Here is a 23,637-nt window from a genome sequence, read left to right on the forward strand (position 1 = left end):
CATGATAAAAAAAAGTAGCTCATTTTTTCCCAAAGCTTCATTTTTGCATGTAAGTTATCCTAAAAATTATCAAAATGTATGATTCAACTCCCTTAAAATTTTACCACAACTTAGTACTTTTTGTCCAGGTTATATTTTACTATGATTCTGAATACACAGTCATCAGAGATAAAGTAACAAATTGTACAGAATTAAGTTTTAGATTTTCAATAGCCATATATCAAAGTCACAGTAAAAATGTTAGGTTTTAAGCTCACATACTTTATATTCTTAATTTAAAATTTTACATACTGCAGTGAAATATATCTTAAAGTTAAAAATATAGTATAAATACTCTGCCAGTAGGCAGAGTTCCAATAGGGAATGATTCCAAGTAACTGAAGAGTCCAGATCATTACCTTACGCTAATGCAAAGATTTTTGTGTTCCCAGCCTGGCTCTGACATCTTAGAGATACTCTATGTCAGATTAATGATTAAACTTGTAATTATAAATATAAAATTTGATTTTTTAAAAAACTAATAGAGTGCCACAATACAGTTTGCCATAAAAAAAGGGGGAGTAATCAGAGTCCAACTTAAAAGGTCATTTAGCTAGTTATCTTAGAAGTAGTTGATCCTGATTTTTCCCTTCAAAAATGCAATGAAGGCACAGAGTAACATTAAAATTCAAACCACCAAAACCTGAAGCTGACAGTAAGTCTCTTGGTAGTTCTTGAAGACATGTCCATTAGCTAGAAAGGGAATGGTACTAGATTTAAGAAGACAATTCATAGGCTGAAAAAAGGGTAGAAAACTCTTTGTTCTTCTGCCAAGCCTATATATTCATAATCTGTACTCTTCAGAGATCCAACCTCTTCCTCTCTTTTCTGTATATGTGTGTTTAGAGACTGCCACTCCATACACACACACACACACACGGAAAATAAAGTAGTATATAGTAATATATAGCATGTACTATACCCAGTGGTATACTGTATCCAAATGGGGATAACACCCCAATGAAGATGTTAATAGAAATAAAATGTTCCGTTTATGATATCAATGGAACATTTTATTTCATGGATATGAAGCTTGTATTTTCTGAATGCCCATGTTTCCTATTTTTAGATGCCTTATTTGCTAACAGGAAATGAGTGTTGATTTCTCTCAATTTTAAAATTATTTGAAGGTGCAGACATTGTCCCAAACCCATCTCTAAGCAACATAAATAGCTTTCTTTTTAAAAGATTTTTATTTATTTATTTGACAGAGAGAGAGCGCAAGCAGGAGGAGTGGGAGAGGGAGAAGCAGGCTCCCTGCTCAGCATGGGTTTCAATCCCAGGACCCTAGGATCATGACCTGAGCCGAAGGCAGACACTTAACAGCTAAGCCACCCAGGAGCCCCAGGAACATACAAATCTGGGCAAACTTAATGCCCATCCTCTCTCTCTCTTGTGTTTTGGACACAGGGTATATAGTCTTGGTGTTCGTAACCAACTGTGTTTCAGTTCTTCTCTGTGTGTCCTCCACACCCGTGGTGCTTGTTGGGTTTCTGCTCTAGTTCAAGCCTTCCTACCACCAGTCACTTAGCCAGTTACTATCCCAGAATGTCAGTGTTGGACCAAGCAGGGTATTTCAACATCTGAATTCACCAAGTGACAAAATGGTAATCTGTAAAAAGAAAATAAGGAGGTAGTCTCCTGGGAGACCAGCATTCAAAATGAGGATTATGTAAATTTGTATATTCTGACTCCAAATGTTATATGAGAATATTAATTAACCTACCAAAGTAATGCTTTTCAAATCTTAATCATCCCACCAAAGTCATGTTTTCCAAATTGTTTGGACTTTTCTGGCTTATACTTTTTGATTTTATAACTTTTTACTCAAATGTGGAAGTAAGGTTTGCTGAATTTGATGTTCTCATTCTGTGCCTTAGTAGTAGGGTTCACTGCATCTAACCTAGTAAGGGAGTGTCTAACTACCACAATGGCTATGTGCCTCTACTTTGGTTAGCATATCACTCTATGCCCCTTGCTACCTAGTAATATAGAGAGAATCATAAAATATTGAAAGAGTATGCCATGTCCAAATGAGATGCGACTGGCTTACCAAAATGAACATGACCGCTGTTTTGCAGCAAGATCTATACCCACTTCTCCAGCAATCTCTTGCAGGGCCTCATTAGCTGGGATCTAATAAAAACACTGTGTATCCTTCTTCTTACATGTAAAAGACCCGTAGAAGATTTTAATTCAAATTCTAGTTATAATACTCATTAGCCTTGTGACTTTAGGTAATACTATACAAATACCTTTTATCTCAAAAGAATGCTATTTTATAACAAAGAGGAAATGGATGTGAAGGTGTTTTGAAGTTGTGCCCAAGATGTAATAGGTACAGTTATTCTATTCATATTGTGTGTTTTCTTAATAGCAGGAGCCCTGTGAATATGTAAGTTTGGAGAAAACAGATTGATAATGAGTGTCTCATTAGATTGCCACGTCTTAGTACTCCCCGGAGAGGTAAAAGAGGAAAAGAACCCCTACCACATTTTAATAAAAGTTAAATTGCTCTTCTGTAATTATTTCAGTGCGGCTGGAATTGACATACCTATTTAATAACTGGTCCACTTTTTCTACCACCAACCTAACACTCAGCTTAATATTAATAACTTGATTTTGCCAAATGTAAGCACATCATAACAGTCATTTACTTGTTTTGCACATCAAAATATTCACTTGCTCCTTTTTCATTAGTAAGGTTATGCTGGTTTTTCATGTCTACAATGTGCTGGCCCAGCAGTAGTTCATCATAATCTTCTTTCAGAACAATCTTCTATGATTGTTTTGATTCTTATTATTTTCATCAATAACTGAATGGTCTAATGTTTAACTCACAGACTGTGAAAAAAGATAACTTGTGCAATTACTGAGAGTAATTTGCAAAGACAAAATTGGACGTTAATATTATTCAAAGCCAGAAAAAAAAAATCTGAAATGATCAGTGTAGCCAAGTCAATAAGACATAGAAAATTATAAGCAGTAAACACTGCTCTTCGGCACATGGTAAATGGGAAGGAGTTCTTGGGTTGTACTCATCTGGCCTTGGAAGAATTCACTGTTTTATTGGATATGTCGGTTTTCTCATTTGCGAAATGTGAATCTGGAACCATGTCTCTTGGGAAAGAGGGAATCTGAAATTCTGTTTTACTGTAATTCCAAGGGAAAGCAAATGTTCAGGATGCTAAATTTCCTCAAAACCTTCTGCAACAAAATTACCTTCTCTATGAACAACAGTATTTGAATATTGACTAAAGTAAAGAATTTTGCTTGGGTCATTTCTTGCCCTGAATGGGGGTTCTTAAAACATTGTCTTTTTATAGAGGTTCTTAATGAATATAATTACCAGACATGTCAAATTTAAGGATAAGCTAGACTTTCAAATCAGACGTGATACAGTACAAGGTGATTTACTAATGTAAATGGAAACAGAATTATAGTTCTCTGCTCAAAGTCCCTGAAGATTATCATAATGCATAATGAAAATTACTATAGGACAAGAGAGGTTAAAAAAAAAAAAAACTATGGCTGTTCTGCTTCTCAAAAAAGCTTAATCCTTAAGGACAATAAAATTGGTGAGAAATAGCCATTTTTCAGTGAATGAGTTTTCCAGTGAATAATCCATCAAAGAAAACAGGTAGAAGCTGAAGGACTCAATATCGGATGCTGGGTTTTAATATAGTTCTTGTGTTTACTGATTACTTAAAAAAGCTAAAAAGGGAATTAGCCAAAACTTAAGCCCATTCCACAATATCTCAATAATAAAGGAGTATTGGGAGACAGAGTCTGCAATTACAAATATGTTATACTTCCATTAAACGTTGGCATTCGATCATCTCTGTGTGTGTGTGTATTTTCTGTGTCTGGGATTCGATTTTTTTTTTCTAATACAGGAATTCTCTACTTGTAGGGAACACAAACAGAGAAATATAGCCTTTTGTGAATTGGGGCATATTAAAAGTAAACATGCTCAGATGAAAAGACAGATGTCTTCCAGAGACAAGAGGAAGTGGAGAGCATCGTTAAAATTGTATTAAATTTCAATGATTAAGATGTTACAAGTTCTGTTTCTTCATTAACTGGAGCATTTCTAGTAAAGCTTAGAGAGCTCTCTAATTAGAACTTAACTAATAAAGGTAAAATGCATAACACACACACACACACACACACACACACGTAACATTCCAAGAAGACTAGCAACAAGAGTAGGGGCTTGAGAAGAACAAATAGTGAGATATTACAAATTTTCTGGACAGAGCTTCATAGATTACTTCCTGAATATACTGTAAAGCTATATACTGTAAAACTTTTTGCTGAAAACACTAAAGATAAAATTTATCCTCCAACACAAGGTGCCTGGGTGGCTCGGTCAGTTAAAGGTCTGCCTTTGGCTCAGGTCATGATCTCAGGGTCCTGGAATCTAGCCCCATGTTGGGCTCCTTACTCAGACAGAAGTCTGCTTCTCCCTCTCCCTCTGCCCCTCTCCCTCAGCTCATGCTCTCTCTCTCTTTCTCTCTCTATCAAATAAATAAATAAAATACTGAAAGAATTATTATCCAACAAAAATTGTCCTATTTTCTCATATTTTAAATCCTTTATTCTCATGCAAAAACATGATCCACTGCATTTGTATGAATCAGATCAATGCCTAAGATTTAGATGGCCACCCATTTTTGCCTCCCATGGCTTTCCAGATACAAGACTGTGGTTCTAAACCTCTCTTTATCCTAAACATGTGAATCTGGAGTAGGGTGCACATCCCTTGGCTATCAAATGAGAATACATTCTTTTTCTATTTATATAGCAGAGTAAATTTTATGAAACCATAGGTACATGAGACAAGATAATTTCTTTGATACAGACATTTCTTCGATAAAGTTTCTTTGAACACTGTCTCCTAACTTATCATGTGTTAATAATAACATTGTTAGGCTTCTCCTTCACTTACTGATGAGAATCTCAGTAGGGAACTAATCAAAGGCTTCAGTGTGATCTAAATTAACTTGGATATCTCTCTTTTATCTAACCATGTAAAGTAGAAGCAGCACATCACCTTTGTCCACGTTTCATGCAGAGTTCTAGTCTTGAGTTCTAGTCTAGTCTCTTCTCCTGGCCAATGACTTCACTCTCAGGGCCTCAGTTTGTGTATTAATTCTGCAGATCACTATCCGCCATAATTAATTAAGCTAGTTGTTGGTAAATTGGACAGTTCTGTATAAACCATGATGAAGATGATTTTTAACTTGCTTTCAAAGTTTAAATCTTTGGTTTCAGGGAATTTGCCTCTGAAAATTGTTCAACTCTTTGAATTTCCTAAACAATCTTAATTTCTCAGACTATAATCTGTAGGATCTGGTATATCAAATGCATGACCAAATTACAATAGAAGGACATTTAAAAACTTCTAGACACTCTCTTCGGATTCAGAGTGATATTTCACATAGGAATTTAGGGATGAAATTATTACCATCCCAGAGGACATTTTAGTAAACCTGACATGATTTTCTAAATAGGACCCTATTTAGAAACTACAAACATTAGTTTTTCTGAACATTAGTAGTTACATTTAATGCAGACCTTAATAAATAATTCTAAAAGCACTGGAATAATTCTTTTATAACTAATGCCTTTCTGAATATTTTCCAAGAAAATGTAAAGCCCATCTCAGAGTGCATGTCTATAAAAGCATCAATATCTTGCCATGCAAATAGTAATTTTTTTGAGTCAACCTATTAAAGTGTAAATATTTATTCTGTTGTTTGTCACCATGCTAGATCACATACTTTCATGATTTTTTCTTCTCGTAAACTGCTTGATTTTCTCCTCCCAAGTATTTTCCTTATATCCTTAGATAAATATTCCATAGTAACTGATTATACAGCATTAGAGAATGAAAGGAATTGAGGAAGTTACTAAAAGTATTGCACAACTAGGGTACACTCAAGGATGGGTAGAATTTGGTTCAGATAATATTTCATCTCTGGAGGTAATAAGCGGTAAGAGATCGGTACAAATTTAAGTTAGGTGGTCAAACTTACCTTTGCAGATGGTTCCATCATTAGTGATGAACCTGTCCTTGTTACTGCTGGATCTGAAACCGGAGACACACATACAGTAGTAACTTCCCTCTGTGTTAGTGCAGTTGGCATTTTCACCACAGGGCTGGGTCAAATTTCCACACTCGTTATCATCTGTGGACATATCAATTTAAGACTTTATTTTTATATAATTGAGATTTAATTTCTAACATTTTCTACCAGTATTTGGGAACTGCGACTGTTAAACAGTTTAAGGTAATGCGATGTCAATATTTAGGAACGGTTAACAGTACAATCCACATTCCACACTTTTCTCATTTTTTTTTTTTTTTTTGGGGCCTTGGTTAAATTTTTTTTTTTTTAAATTTTTTATTTTTGATAAACATATATTTTTATCTCCAGGGGTACAGGTCTGTGAATCACCAGGTTTACACACTTCACAGCACTCACCAAATCACATACCCTCCCCAATGTCCATAATCCCACCCCCTTCTCCCAAACCCCCTCCCCCCGGCAACCCTCAGTTTGTTTTGTGAGATTAAGAGTCACTTATGGTTTGTCTCCCTCCCAATCCCATCTTGTTTCATTTATTCTTCTTCTACCCACTTAAGCCTCCATGTTGTATCACCACTTCCTCATATCAGGGAGATCATATGATAGTTGTCTTTCTCTGCTTGACTTATTTCGCTAAGCATGATACGCTCTAGTTCCATCCATGTTGTCGCAAATGGCAAGATTTCATTTCTTTTGATGGCTGCATAGTATTCCATTGTGTATATATACCACATCTTCTTGATCCATTCATCTGTTGATGGACATCTAGGTTCTTTCCATAGTTTGGCTATTGTGGACATTGCTGCTATAAACATTCGGGTGCATGTGCCCCTTTGGATCACTACATTTGTATCTTTAGGGTAAATACCCAATAGTGCAAATGCTGGGTCATAGGGCAGTTCTATTTTCAACATTTTGAGGAACCTCCATGCTGTTTTCCAGAGTGGCTGCACCAGCTTGCATTCCCACCAACAGTGTAGGAGGGTTCCCCTTTCTCCGCATCCTCGCCAGCATCTGTCATTTCCTGACTTGTTGATTTTAGCCATTCTGACTGGTGTGAGGTGATATCTCATTGTGGTTTTGATTTGTATTTCCCTGATGCCGAGTGATATGGAGCACTTTTTCATGTGTCTGTTCGCCATCTGGATGTCTTCTTTGCAGAAATGTCTGTTCATGTCCTCTGCCCATTTCTTGATTGGATTATTTGTTCTTTGGGTGTTGAGTTTGCTAAGTTCTTTATAGATTCTGGACACTAGTCCTTTATCTGATATGTCGTTTGCAAATATCTTCTCCCATTCTGTCAGTTGTCTTTTGATTTTGTTAATTGTTTCCTTTGCTATGCAAAAGCTTTTGATCTTGATGAAATCCCAGTAGTTCATTTTTTCCCTTGCTTCCCTTGCCTTTTGCGTTGTTCCTAGGAAGATGTTGCTGCGGCAGAGGTCGAAGAGGTTGCTGCCCGTGTTCTCCTCAAGGATTTTGATGGATTCCTTTCGTACATTGAGGTCCTTCATCCATTTTGAGTCTATTTTTGTGTGTGGTGTAAAGGAATGGTCCAATTTCATTTTTCTGCATGTGGCTGTCCAATTTTCCCAGCACCATTTATTGAAAAGGCTGTCTTTTTTCCATTGGACATTCTTTCCTGCTTTGTCGAAGATTAGTTGACCATAGATTTGAGGGTCTATTTCTGGGCTCTCTATTCTGTTCCATTGATCTATGTGTCTGTTTTTGTGCCAGTACCATGCTGTCTTGATGATGACAGCTTTGTAATAGAGCCTGAAGTCCGGAATTGTGATGCCACCAACGTTGGCTTTCTTTTTCAATATCCCTTTGGCTATTCGAGGTCTTTTCTGGTTCCATATAAATTTTAGCATTATTTGTTCCATTTCTTTGAAAAAGATGGATGTACTTTGATAGGAATTGCATTAAATGTGTAGATTGCTTTAGGTAGCATAGACATTTTCACAATATTTATTCTTCCAATCCAGGAGCATGGAACATTTTTCCATTTCTTTGTGTCTTCCTCAATTTCTTTCATGAGTACTTTATAGTTTTCTGAGTATAGATTCTGTGGCTCTTTGGTTAGGTTTATTCCTAGGTATCTTATGGCTTTGGATGCAATTGTAAATGGGATTGACTCCTTAATTTCTCTTTCTTCTGTCTTGCTGTTGGTGTAGAGAAATGCAACTGATTTCTGTGCATTGATTTTATATCCTGACACTTTACTGAATTCCTGTATAAGTTCTAGCAGTTTTGGAGTGGAGTCTTTTGGGTTTTCCACATATAGTATCATATCATCTGCGAAGAGTGATAATTTGACTTCTTCTTTGCCGATTTGGATGCCTTTAATTTCCTTTTGTTGTCTGATTGCTGAGGCTAGGACCTCTAGTACGATGTTGAATAGCAGTGGTGATAATGGACATCCCTGCCGTGTTCCTGACCTTAGCGGAAAAGCTTTCAGTTTTTCTCCATTGAGAATGATATTTGCGGTGGGTTTTTCATAGATGGCTTTGATGATATTGAGGTATGTGCCCTCTATCCCTACACTTTGAAGAGTTTTGATCAGGAAGGGATGTTGTACTTTGTCAAATGCTTTTTCAGCATCTATTGAGAGTATCATATGGTTCTTGTTCTTACTTTTATTGATGTGTTGTATCACATTGACTGATTTGCGGATGTTGAACCAACCTTGCAGCCCTGGAATAAATCCCACTTGGTCGTGGTGAATAACCCTTTTAATGTAATGTTGAATCCTATTGGCTAGTATTTTGTTGAGTATTTTCGCATCTGTGTTCATCAAGGATATCGGTCTATAGCTCTCTTTTTTGGTGGGATCCTTGTCTGGTTTTGGGATCAAGGTGATGCTGGCCTCATAAAATGAGTTTGGAAGTTTTCCTTCCATTTCTATTTTTTGGAACAGTTTCAGGAGAATAGGAATTAGTTCTTCTTTAAATGTTTGGTAGAATTCCCACGGGAAGCCGTCTGGCCCTGGGCTTTTGTTTGTTTGGAGATTTTTAATGACTGTTTCAATCTCCTTACTGGTTATGGGTCTGTTCAGGCTTTCTATTTCTTCCTGGCTCAGTTGTGGTAGTTTATATGTTTCTAGGAATGCATCCATTTCTTCCAGATTGTCAAATTTATTGCCGTAGAGTTGCTCATAGTATGTTCTTATAATAGTTTGTATTTCTTTGGTGTTAGTTGTGATCTCTCCTCTTTCATTCATGATTTTATTTATTTGGGTCCTTTCTCTTTTCTTTTTGATAAGTCGGGCCAGGGGTTTATCAATTTTATTAATTCTTTCAAAGAACCAGCTCCTACTTTCGTTGATTTGTTCTATTGTTTTTTTGGTTTCTATTTCATTGATTTCTGCTCTGATCTTTATGATTTCTCTTCTCCTGCTGGGCTTAGGGTTTCTTTCTTGTTCTTTCTCCAGCTCCTTTAGGTGTAGGGTTAGGTTGTGTACCTGAGACCTTTCTTGTTTCTTGAGAAAGGCTTGTACCGCTATATATTTTCCTCTCAGGACTGCCTTTGTCGTGTCCCACAGATTTTGAACCGTTGTATTTTCATTATCATTTGTTTCCATGATTTTTTTCAATTCTTCTTTAATTTCCCGGTTGACCCATTCATTCTTTAGAAGGATACTGTTTAGTCTCCATGTATTTGGGTTCTTTCCAAACTTCCTTTTGTGGTTGAGTTCTAGCTTTAGAGCATTGTGGTCTGAAAATATGCAGGGAATGATCCCAATCTTTTGATACCGGTTGAGTCCTGATTTAGGACCGAGGATGTGATCTATTCTGGAGAATGTTCCATGTGCACTAGAGAAGAATGTGTATTCTGTTGCTTTGGGATGAAATATTCTGAATATATCTGTGATGTCCATCTGGTCCAGTGTGTCATTTAAGGCCTTTATTTCCTTGCTGATCTTTTGCTTGGATGACCTGTCCATTTCAGTGAGGGGAGTGTTAAAGTCCCCTACTATCATTGTATTATTGTTGATGTGTTTCTTTGATTTTGTTATTAATTGGTTTATATAGTTGGCTGCTCCCACATTGGGGGCATAGATATTTAAAATTGTTAAATCTTCTTGTTGGACAGACCCTTTGAGTATGATATAGTGTCCTTCCTCATCGCTTATTATAGTCTTTGGCTTAAAATCTAATTGATCTGATATAAGGATTGCCACTCCTGCTTTCTTCTGATGTCCATTAGCATGGTAAATTCTTTTCCACCCCCTCACTTTAAATCTGGAGGTGTCTTCGGGCTTAAAATGTGTTTCTTGGAGGCAACATATAGATGGGTTTTGTTTTTTTATCCATTCTGATACCCTGTGTCTTTTGACAGGGGCATTTAGCCCATTCACATTCAGGGTAACTATTGAGAGATATGAATTGAGTGCCATTGTATTGCCTGTAAGGTGACTGTTACTGTATATGGTCTCTGTTCCTTTCTGATCTACCACTTGTAGGCTCTCTCTTTGCTTAGAGGACCCCTTTCAATATTTCCTGTAGAGCTGGTTTGGTATTTGCAAATTCTTTCAGTTGTTGTTTGTCCTGGAAGCTTTTAATCTCTCCTTCTATTTTCAATGATAGCCTAGCTGGATATAGTATTCTTGGCTGCATGTTTTTCTCGTTTAGTGCTCTGAAAATATCATGCCAGCTCTTTCTGGCCTGCCAGGTCTCTGTGGATAAGTCAGCTGCCAATCTAATATTTTTACCATTGTATGTTACAGACTTCTTTTCCCGGGCTGCTTTCAGGATTTTCTCTTTGTCATTGAGACTTGTAAATTTTACTATTAGGTGACGGGGTGTGGGCCTATTCTTATTGGTTTTGAGGGGCGTTCTCTGAACCTCCTGAATTTTGATGCTCGTTCCCTTTGCCATATTGGGGAAATTGTCCCCAGTAATTCTCTCCAGTATACCTTCTGCTCCCCTCTCACTTTCTTCTTCTTCTGGAATCCCAATTATTCTAATGTTGTTTCGTCTTATGGTGTCACTTATCTCTCGAATTCTCCCCTCGTGGTCCAGTAGCTGTTTGTCCCTCTTTTGCTCAGCTTCTTTATTCTCTGTCATTTGGTCTTCTATATCACTAATTCTTTCTTCTGCCTCATTTATCCTAGCAGTTAGAGCCTCCATTTTTGATTGCACCTCATTAATAGCTTTTTTGATTTCACCTTGGTTAGATTTTAGTTCTTTTATTTCTCCAGAAAGGGCTTTTATATCTCTTGAGAGGGTTTCTCTAATATCTTCCATGCCTTTTTCAAGCCCGGCTAGAACCTTGAGAATTGTCATTCTGAACTCTAGATCTGACATATTACCAATGTCTGTATTGATTAGGTCCCTAGCCTTCGGTACTGCCTCTTATTCTTTTTTTTGTGTTGAATTTTTACGTCTTGTCATTTTGTCCAGATAAGACTAAATGAAGGGGCAAGTAAAATACTAAAAGGGTGGCAACAACCCCAGGAAAATATGCTTTAACCAAATTAGAAGAGATCCAAAATCGTGAGTGGGGAGTAAGGGGATAAAAAGAGGTTCAAAAAGGAAGAAAGAAAAAAAAAAAAAAAAAACAAAAAAAGAAAAGAAAAAAAAAAGAAAAGAAAAGAAAAGAATTTTTAAAAAAAGAATACACCTAAGAAAAATGTAAAAAAGAAAAAATATATATATTAGATAAACTAGTATAAAATCGTTAAAAAAGAAAAAGGTAACAGTTAAAAAAAAAATTTTACCCGAAGGCGAGAAAAAAAAAAATGAAAAAGAAAAAATTAAATTAACTGCAAGACTAAAAAAAATCACAGGAAAAAAGCCATGAGTTCCGTGCTTGGCTTTCTCCTCCTCTGGAATTCTGCTGCTCTCCTTGGTATTGAAACTGCACTCCTTGGTAGGTGAACTTGGTCTTGGCTGGATTTCTTGTTGATCTTCTGGGGGAGGGGCCTGTTGTAGTGATTCTCAAGTGTCTTTGCCCCAGGCGGAATTACACCGCCCTTATCCCGGGGCCGGGGTGAGTAATCCGCTCGGGTTTGCTTTCAGGAGCTTTTGTTCCCTGAGCGCTTTCCGTAGAGTTCCAGAGGACGGGAATACAAATGGCGGCCTCCTGGTCTCCGGCCCGGAGGAGCCGAGAGCCCAGGGCCGCAGTCCTCAGTGCGCGCTCAGAGAACCGCGCCCAGTTACTCCCGTCTGCCTGACCTCCGGCCGCGCTCCGAGCTCACCGAGCCTGCGACCGGTTCAAGGTAACACTGAGTTGTGAGCTTACTGTCGGCTCTGTCTCTGCAGCCGGCTTTCCCGTTCCAATACCCGCAAGCTCTGCGACACTCAGACACCCCCGATCCTTCTGTGACCCTGCGGGACCTGAGGCCACGCTGACCCCGCGTGGGCTTCACCCCGGTTTAGCCTCTGGAGCGATGTCCCTCAGCGGAACGGACTTTTAAAAGTCCTGATTTTGTGCACGGTTGCTCCGCTGCTTGCCGGGAGCCGGCCCCTCCCCCCGGGGTCTATCTAACCGTCGCTTTGGATTCACTTCTCCGCCGATCCTACCTTTCAGAAAGTGGTTGTTTTTCTGTTTCCAGAATTGCTGTTCTTCTTCTCTTTGATCTGCCGATGGATTTTCAGGTGTTTGCAATCTTTAGATAAGGTATCTAGCTGATCTCCGGCTAGCTGAAGCAGTCTCAGCTTGCTACTTCTCCGCCATCTTGACTCCTCCCCCCACTTTTCTCATTTTTATTTATAATGTGACACTTCCTTTGTAGTTGCAAAGCAAAACAGAATCTCTTACTTCTGAAAATACTGAGCATTATTATTGAACCTATATCAGAACATATTCCAAATTTCATGTGTAATTTAGTAATAATAATGTAATACATCATACTTCTTTGTAAATTTACAATACTCTCTAGAATTAGTCAAAAGCATACCATAAGTTAAAACATCAGAGATTACAAATTGACATGCTCTAATCATGTACCATTATTTTTATTATTTATTCCCTAGAAGAATTTTGCAACACTAGGTCGACACCTCTTCACTTATTAATGAATTTATTCATTGAATACTATGTGTGTTTTATTGTCCTATAGAAGAGCATACAAAAAAAACTTATATCATGGTCCAGGGTCCTTACCTTCTAGTCTTGTAATACAAGTTAACAAAAAATATATAGGTTCACAAGCCCTTTAAAAAATCAGAAAGAAATTTATACTACCTGTCAAGTAAATAAAACAGAAAACAAGGGCTTTTCAGATGGGATCATAATAGACTGGAGGAGAAAGAGAATATTTTTAGGTGACATTAAATCTTGTGGGTTGAATTACATCTTGCAAAAAGATATGTTCAAGTCCTAATCCTGTGTCTTGTGAGTAGAGGTCCCTTAGAAATGGGACCTTTGCAGATGTAATCAAGTTAAGATGACGTTACACTGAATTAGTCGGGCCCTAATCCAGTGGCTGGTATTCTTGTGGATATGGTATGGGAAATTTGACATGAAGACACAGAGGGGAAGCCTACGTGAAAACAGAGGAGGCGCTGAAAGTCATGTAGCTGCCAGTCAAGGGACACCATGAACAGAATAGCTGGCAACCACTAGGAGCGAGAAAGAGACAAGAAAGGATTCTTCCCTAGACCCTTTGGAGGGAACATGACCCTTCCAACACCTTGATTTCAGACTTCTATCTTCCAGAACCAGGGATGTTCTGGAACAACATTTGTGTTGTTTTGAGCCTCCAAGTTTGTGCTAGTTGTTAAGGCATCCCTCAGAAACTAATGGACCCATACTGGCCAATGCAGGATAGAGAAGCATTGGTTGGAGAGAAGAAAGATCAGGAAAAGGAAGATAGAATGTTGAACAAAGATGCAAGCATAGGGTAACTGAAACATTTCTGAAGATAGAGGAAAGCCAAATTGGGGAGCACAGAGAAAAACCATAGGGGAATCTCTCTAAAAACAAGTTCAAAAAATATCTTTAATTTTCATCCCCCGTTTTTATCAAACCAAGTTTAATTTCTCTTTAAGAACAAACGGTATGATATTTAATTTGTACACAGGCTATTGCAGACATACAGTGGTAACGAAGAGTTGGAGATTTTCCTGAATGTTTTATAAATATGAATTCATCGGATCCTTACATAAGCTCTAGGAAGAAGGTACCATTGTTACCCCCTCTAACTGCTGAAGAAAAGAAGGAATAGAGAGAAAAAAGTAACTTGCCAATATCACACAGCTAGTTACAGAGCCAGGTAGTTTGGTTCCAAAGCCTGTTCTCTTAACTGTTGCCTCCTGCTGCTTCTGTGAGAATTATTTTAAAATGCCAAAATGTATAATAAGATCTTATCAAATGAATTATGGGTCTATTTGGGGAAATGAAAAGATATTGAAGTAGTGATTTCAGAAGGAAAATGGAGACTTTATTTGCATTCTATTTTTTTTTTTTAATTTGAGAGAGACAGAGAGAGCCCTCATGGGGGGAGGAGCAGAAGGAGAGGGACAAGGAGACTCCCTGCCAATGGGTCTTGATCCCATGATTCTGAGATCATGATCTGAGCTTAACTAACTGAACCACCCAGGCACCCAGACATAGAATTTAGAAAAATTCTATTTTTTTCATCTTTTTATTTTATTTTATTTTTAATTAAATTAATTTATTTATTTTCAGAAAAACAGTATTCATTATTTTTTCACCACACCCAGTGCTCCATGCAATCCGTGCCCTCTATAATATCCACCACCTGGTACCTCAACCTCCCACCCCCCCACCACTTCAAACCCCTCAGATTGTTTTTCAGAGTCCATAGTCTCTTGTGATTCACCTCCCCTTCCAATTTACCCCAACCCCCTTCTCCTCTCTAACACCCCTTGTCCTCCATGATATTTGTTATGCTCCACAAATAAGTGAAACCATATGATAATTGACTCTCTCTGCTTGACTTATTTCACTCAGCATAATCTCTTCCAGTCCCGTCCATGTTTCTACAAATGTTGGGTATTCATCCTTTCTGATGAAGGCATAATACCCCATAGTGTATATGGACCACATCTTCCTTATCCATTCGTCCATTGAAGGGCATCTTGGGCATCTTCTTTCCATAGTTTGGCGACCATGGCCATTGCTGCTATTAACATTGGGGTACAGATGGCCCTTCTTTTCATGACATCTGTATCTTTGGGGTAAATACCCAGGAGTGCAATTGCAGGGTCATAGAGAAGTTCTATTTTTAATTTCTTGAGGAATCTCCACACTGTTCTCTAATGAGGCTGCACCAACTTGCATTCCCACCAATAGTGGAAGAGGGTTCCCCTTTCTCTACATCCTCTCCAACACATGTTGTTTCCTGTTTTGTTAATTTCGGCCATTGTAACTGGTGTAAGGTGATATCTCAATGTGGTTTTAATTTGAATCTCCTTGAGGGCTAGTGATGATGAACATTTTTTCATGTGTCTGATAGCAATGAAGACATACAAATGGCTTCAGACACATGAAAAATTCTATTTTTAACTTAAGTTTTATTTCCACTTACTCATTTGCAAACACTAAGGATATATGTGTAGACATTAACATATGGTAGAAACTAGGGGTGAATTCCTCTCTTTTTTCAAAAATGACTATGGACAGGTCAGGTAAGATTTTCAAGCTAAGTGCTTTAAATGTATTTAAACATGTTAGAGCTCAGTACCAAAAAATATTATTTACTGCTATAGTCAGAGACCAAGATTAGTGTTCTAGGCATCCTGACACAATGGTTCAGGGACCCAGGCTCTTGCCATCTAATGGCTCCACCACCCACTGGGTCTCCAGGCTCTCTGTATTGATCCAGGTAGGGAGTTAGGGTAGAATGGAGCATAAAAGAGTCATCCATCACTTTGGTCCACATTCTTTTTTTTTTTTTTTAATTAATTTTTTATTTTTTATAAACATATAAAAACCTGTACCCCAGGGGTACAGGTCTGTGAATCACCAGGTTTACACACTTCACAGCACTCACCAAAGCACATACCCTCCCCAATGTCCATAATCCCACCCCCTTCTCCCAAACCCCCTCCCCCCAGCAACCCTCAGTTTGTTTTGTGAGATTAAGAGTCACTTATGGTTTGTCTCCTTCCCAATCCCATCTTGGTCCACATTCTATTCACCAGAATTCATTCAAATGGACACATTTAACTACAAGGGAGGCTGGTGGTTATAGGCCAGGAAGAAGAAAGAAGAGATTTTGAACAGTCAGAGCTCTCTGCCATATTTATTGTTCCACAAATATAGTTGCATTTGAATAATGAAACCAGATATATGTGAATACCAAAAAATTTTACCAAATATGAGAAAATCTAGTTGATTAATAGCAAACATACATAAATTAATTGGAACTCAAAAGGGAAGATAACATTATATTTTTGAAGTTACTGTAATTTCTTTAATTAATAAACATCATTTAAATTAGACATATCCATTGCATTAATAGCTGTTACTCTTCCCTTGGCCAATCATTTATTTTGTGTGCTTTTGATTTGTGTTGATATTTTGATATTGTGCCTCTGATGGAGGATGAAAGAGGAACTATAGTTCTGTCTCTGCCCTTCAGAATCTGGAGACCTTGACAAGCGGGGACGAGTAAGCAGAGACCAGAGAAGTGCATATGTGGTGAAAGACTCTGCCAGAATAAATGATGGCCTCATTCCCTTTACTCGGGTGGGGAAAGAGGACAGAAGAGATTTCATGGCGTCTGGAAGGATGAGGTTTTCGTGCATTACATTTTTATATAGTTTTATTTGGACATAATTTTAGGCATTATGGAACTATTAAAAAATGTTATGGAAGGAGAAGGAACTAACATAATTGATATCATTCACCTCCCACCTGACTGCAGGGTAGTCTAGGACACCATGTGGCGTCCATGAGAGCACATTTTAAGACATGGTTATCGGACATGATTACTACCATTCACTGAAGACTCCCAATGAACCAGGCATTGTACTAAGCACTTTGGATACATTATCTGACACTTGTTTTTAGTCCTCATATAAACCTAATGATGCAGATGTGATTCCTATTTTACAATAAAACTGAAATACAAAACGTTGGATTACCTTGCCCAAAGGTACACAACTAATAAGTGGCAAAGTTTGATTCAAGCCTGGAGCATTCTGAATGTGAAAGTGATCTCATTTTAAATACTACATTATAAGAGAGTTCATTGTGGTAATAGCTACCATTTACTGAGTGTTTATTATGTGCTAGTTACTGTGATAGAAAGATTACTGTAAAATGGAAAGTATGTTGTGACTACCTCAGATAATTGTCAAGAGGACTAACGAAATTGACATTCAGACAATTTTTAGAGTGGTGCCTAGCATGTAGTAAACACTATATACAGGCTGCTAATCTCCTTATTTACAAAATACTACTATTGCTATTTAAATTGCTAGAAATCTGGTTCCTGCTTAAAATTCTTAACAGCAACCTGGCCTTAGTGTGTAATGTTATCTCTTCTCTATGTGGAAGGGAGCTTCTGAATTTTGGGAACAGGTTTAAATCACTTATCTTTACACAGGTATAATAATAAAGATATTTATTTATTATAAATTCCTTATTGTTTATAAGGAATCTATAATGTATGGTCGTACGATTACATTTCTCACAGCTCAATTTTTAAAATTTCAGTAATTTATTTTATTATTTTTTGAGTTTATTTGTTCTAGAGAGAGAGAGAGAGAGAAAGAGAGAGAGCAAACAAGCTGCAGTAAGGGGAGGATGAGGAGAGGCAGATTCCCGCCTGAGCAGGGAGACTGACATGGGAGTTCAATCCCTAGACCCCCAGGATCATGACCTGAACTGAAGGCAGACGCTTAACCAACTGAGCCACCCAGGCACCCAAGTAAGATAAATTTTGAATGGCTTTATATAAACTGTGCTGAAAATGTAATACTTTATTAAGAGGTAATACTTTATTAACATGTCTATTTAATTTTTAATTTATTCTGTACACAGAGATACAGTCTATAACTCTAATGACAGTATATACATATATACTTGGAGCAAGCATATATGTTTATGTATGCATACACAAAACTAGTTTATTCAAATTAACTGAGAGCAGCACACAGATTGAACACAATCATCTAAATAAAGTAAAAGAAAAATATTTCATAACGCTGGGTTTGATTCAATCATTTAGTTACTCAAATATTTATGGAGTCTCCTAGTTCCCAAATGTGAATATGGTCTATATTGGGAAATAAGTAAAAATTAATCAAAAAGTCAGGATATGTGCCCTGCTGTCAGAGTTCACTTTCTAAAGCAAGTTAACACAGTAGCATATAATTGAGTTCTTATTAAAATAAAAGTTTCAATTTTTATCTCAAAATTTGACTCCTTTTACAGCATACTGGGAAAAGTTTATATTAACTTTAGAAGAAATTGTGCTCTCAGATCAGTTATTGGTAATAAAGAGAACGAGGAAGATTGTATCCCTTGTGGTCTATAGCTGAAAAATGATATGCAAAAATACTGAGAAAAAGGACTCACTAGGTCTGAAGCATTGGTCAGAGTCCAAGAAAATGAGACCCTTTATATCAACTGATTATGTTTCTAAAAATAAATTAACATGGCAATAAGTTATTGGACTCCAACACATTTTTAAAACTGTTGGGCAACATTATTAATAGCCAGAAAAAAGAGATTAACAATGATTTTTGTGTCTTTCTCTACTGTGTGGTTTTGAGCACTTGACCTCTTAGCTTTCTTATCAAGAAGTGGGAAATAAAAGTATTTTGTTATCTCTCTCCCAATCTTCTGGACTGGATATACAATAAGGACTAATTCCCTAATGGTCTGAGTCAAATCTTGTTTTTGTAAAATAGCACTTATCTAAAAGTAACCTCCTCGTTTCCCCCAAGATAGTGGAGATAGGCAAGAAATTATCTTCATGAAGTAATATATAAATTTGAAGTATTTAAATAGCCTTAACGTTTCCAGTGTCCAAATTCATAATAATTAATTTTCAAGGAGAAAGTTTCTTTGGATGGATATAATACAGGAAAACAGAAGCCTGCTTCTTTTGTGCTCTAATTTCCATTGTTCAAATCAATTGACCAGTTCCCTTACCCACTCTCTGTAACTCTAAGTTTAAGCCTCCTTGTGGGATTATAAACTAAATATTTCGATTAGAATATCACTTGAGAAATTCACTGTTACACCATTAAGTTGGAGATAAAAAATTTTTAACATTTATCAAAAACTGTTAAAGAGAAATATTAATATTCCTTCAGCAAAAATTTTTTTCATGGTTCATGTCGAACACACTGAGTTGAGCAGTCGAGAACAAAAGCATTCTCATCTGGTAACACAACAGGATCCATAACTACTGGAGAAGATGGACAAAGGCCTCCATTCTTAGGAGGCAGGGTGTGTAACAAACACAAGGGCTATTTAGCAGTGCAGTGGTAACTCAGAGAGGAGAATGGTTTCCTGGGCAAGTTTTCAAGATAGAAGGGTGAAGGTTATTTACAGGGAAGGTTTAGAAGAGGAGGGGATGCTGGAGCCAAGCACTGAAGTATAAGAATTTAGACAAACTAAAGGGGCTCCCAGTAATCCTTTCAAAGGAAAGGGCTTATCCCAGGCTTGGAGGCCTGCGCGAGCTGCATAATTTACAACAGAGCTATGTTGTTGAACACTGGGTAGAAGTGTAGAAGGTGAAGGACAAGACTGTGTGGGTAGGCATGGCCTAAACTCAGAAAACACTTGCCAAGAATTTGGGACTATATTCACTGAGTAAAATAATGGTCATCATCAAATTTATGTAGTGGAAAAATCTGATTAGATTTGAATTTCAAAACAGGTTTGGAAAGATAATGAAAATTAGCTAAGATCCCAGTAGACAGAGCAGAACACTACAAGACATGAAGAACCAACCAAAGCAGAATCAAGGAGAAAGTGGGGTAAGCTATATTTTGGAAATATTTAGAGGTTAAAAATCAATGATGTGGGGAGAGAAAAAAAAAAGTGGTTAGGTTAAACTTGATTAGGCATGAATTGAAAATTGTATCAGTTGGATAATGGCTATATGTGGATCTTTTATTATTAATATTATTTGCTTTTGTGTGTTTGGATTTTTGATAATAGGATAATTTTTAAAATATCAGTGGGGATTAGAGATTAATTAGATATAAATTAACTAGAGAGGGAGAAGGCAGGGATGACTCCCAGATTCCCACTGGAAGAAGTCTGGCTGATAAACTGATCCAATTACCAGGACAGGGAGAAGCAGAAGAGGAGCTTCCTTTGGGGCTAATGAAGGATTTTGCTTTGACCAAGGAAAGACTGAGGTGCCTTTAGCACATTAAATAGTATTAACAATTGGGCAGTCGATCATGTAGTCATAAATTATTTAATCACGAGGTAACACTCAAGGCTCCCTCCTCTTCCAGAGGAGGTGTCAGAATCAAAAGCCTGGCGTTTATTCAGCTCTAGTGCAAGTAGCAAGCCTGCTGTCTTTCTTTACACCTATCTCTAGGTGGACCCTGTCTCCTGACACCTTCTGCTTTCATCTCGGTAGTTTTAATGAACATGGCTGTGGCATTATTGCACTCTTGTTTTCCTTTTGTTGTTGTAGCTGTTCTTTGTATGTTTTTACTTGGGTTTGGCTCTTCTGACCAACTGAGTAATACAATCCAGAGGTTAGGATGTGAGAACAGAGAACAGGGACCAAGAAAGCCCCTTAGCTTATTTTCGTTCCCAGTGTTGGCAAGAAAAACCTTGGCAGTTCCAACAAGGTTCAGTCCAGCTACCAGAAAGCCACACAGAAGTGTAAATAATAAACAGGTGTAAATGCTAGAATCCTCTCTCAACCTATTTTTGGGCAACGTGTTCCTGTGGTTGGTGGCTAGCTACTCATTTTGTTATTGTGGGCTTATACAAAAAACCGAGATCAGTGCAGTTTATACCTAATAATCTGAAAGAAGAGAGAAAACATTTCTTAGGCATTCTGCTAGTCAGCTCATTTTATTTATTATTACAATAACACAATGATTGGTATTATCCCTAGTTTACTTATGACAAAGCAAACCTCAAATGAGCTAAATCATGCAGTGTAGAGGGAAAAATCTATTGTACACAGTTTTTATCCCAAGACTAGCTGGCTCTACCTTGTATCTCTGCATTGTAGACTGAGGTGTACTTAGTCATAAAGTAGTCTTCTAAACAAGGCACCATTAATGGGCATCTAATTCTCTAAATCCAAGAGTGATATAGACTACCCAAGTAATAACATGTTTTTGGCAACAAACCATACAATGATATGACTTTGTGTATGATAAAGTAGAATTTTATAAGTTTTTTTTTTATGGTTTATTAAGACACTGGCATTCCAGAAGCTGAACACAATTTGTGTTCCATTTTTGTTAATCTAATGACCTCACTTAGGGAAAAATAATTAAAAAGAGAAAATATTATCTTCTTTTTGCAAGCACTTGAGATATTATTGGCAGGGCTCAAATGGATTATAACAACTTGAAAGCCACAGAACCTTAACAGCAACATTGCTTCTACACACATTCTCCCTCCGGACATGACTGCCAGTATTGCTCCGTAAATTTGAACACTAAAATGACTATAACTATTATGTGACTCCTTGTGAAACAGATCCTCTATGTCAAAGGTGGGGCAATGCCAAAGCTTTACTTTTTTCCTTCTATTTTTCTCCCCAAGGCAGCCTGCTGGGCTCATTTATTTCCAGCAGCACTGACAATTCTCTTCTCATACCCAACACTCTAATGAACTTAGAAAAATCATCATTATTAGCCTCCTCAATTATGGACTTTCTGCGGTTTGTACTCTTCTTGGGAATATTAAGGTAAACATACAGGTAAGGGGGAGAAAAGGTCAAGAGAAGGGAAAGATGAAAGAACAACAGTGGAATTAGAATGGGTTCAGCCATCCAAGAAAAGAACTGGAGTTATTGCTTCCACACTGAAATGATGTCATTACATCCTCTATCTAAGACAAGGAAAAGAAAGACAGAGTTATATTTTTCTTCCCCTCTAAGAATTTCTCTTGCATCTTAAGTGAAGGCCAGAATATGATACACACATAACCCACCCTTCCACATACACAGAATCACATTTGCAGAATTATTAAGAAGATAATATTAGATAAATGTAAGTAATATTAGATAACAAATAAAAAATTATTAGATAAAAAATAAGTAAATCCGGTATTGAAGAAATCCTTCTCACTTTTCCATTGTTGATTATAAAATACATAGTATAAACTCATTTTTTCTATGACCATTGATTTAATAAGTCCAATTTAGTAAAGAAAAATCAGATATATCAAATGCAAAGTGTTAGAATTATCACAGCAAGGAAATTTGGATTACACAAGAATCAAGTCCACTGGGTATTCATTATTTTAAGGAATTTCTTCAATGAAAAAAATTTTCTTAAACTATTCAAAACTATAAATATTATTTCAAGTTTTTTGAAAAGAAAAGTTTTTTGAAAATACTTGATATTTCAAGTATTTGCCTTTGATTATGGATCAGGTTTTTCCAAGGATGGATATATATATACATAATATATAAGTATATATTATTATATATATTATTAATATATTTTATATATATATCCCCCAGCCCCACACCCAAGGTGTAGAATGGTCTCGGGCTGTTTTTGCATTTACTTATTTTCTGAAGGAAATGTAACACTTGAGAAAATGTTCTTATTTTATGCTATGATCATTTTTGGTTCTCTCTTTGTCAGAACTATTAAAACATACATTTTAGAGCAAACAAGCAAAACTAAATATAAATAGAGTAGGAAAAAAAAGAAAACAAGCCATGTAATTTCTCTAGACACTGGAAGCCACTTCTCTTGCTCATTGGCTGCAGAGGGCAAGATCAAAATCCTCATACACTTATTTCAAATTATGAATCAATGATTCTAATTTTTTTTTCATTCCATTGTATCTATTAACTATAATAGTAAAGATGAATAACACTCTTAGAGTCTTTTTGGTATTTCAGTTATAGTTATAAAATAGGTTTTGAGAAACTAGTTTTATTGATTTTTGTTTCTAATCATTAAAGTAATACATATTCAAGGGGAAAATCAAATCAATGGTAGAAAAACCTTACAAGCTCTCAGACAAAAAAAGTTGCCAGTTAACAAAGGAAAATGATTAAAATAGTATCAGATTCTCACTAACATACCTGAGAGGCAGTAGGATAGCATGTGCAAGTCACTGGGATAAAATAACTGATCCTATAGTTCTCTAGCCAGCTAAAGAAATCTTTCACTCAATACAGTGAGAAACAGTTGTAGAAAAGCACAAATTCAGAGAGTAGGTGACCCACCCATGTACTCTGTGTGAAGTAAACATTCAAGATAATGTTTTAATTAAATAATAAAGTAATTCAGTAGATAGGCCTTAACACAGAGGAAGATTAGACTGAGGTGTAATAATGGTGGATATGATCAACCCTACAGAATACAAATTCAAATGAATGATTGTAGGATTAGGAATGTTCAAAATAAGA

At 36.8% G+C, this 23,637-nt stretch overlaps 1 protein-coding gene across 1 annotated transcript in view; it reads right to left on the reverse strand.

The window, feature by feature from the left end:
* Window positions 1-23,637, reverse strand: part of ADGRL4 (adhesion G protein-coupled receptor L4) — a 116,422-nt gene that overhangs the window by 45,796 nt on the left and 46,989 nt on the right. The window contains exon 3 of the mRNA XM_059375217.1: window positions 6,081-6,233. Coding sequence (XP_059231200.1) covers window positions 6,081-6,233 — 153 coding nt within the window. The remainder of the gene's footprint in view (window positions 1-6,080; window positions 6,234-23,637) is intronic.

Source organism: Mustela nigripes, chromosome 14 (assembly GCF_022355385.1).
Source record: "Mustela nigripes isolate SB6536 chromosome 14, MUSNIG.SB6536, whole genome shotgun sequence".
In the NCBI taxonomy this organism is placed as follows: domain Eukaryota; kingdom Metazoa; phylum Chordata; class Mammalia; order Carnivora; family Mustelidae; genus Mustela; species Mustela nigripes.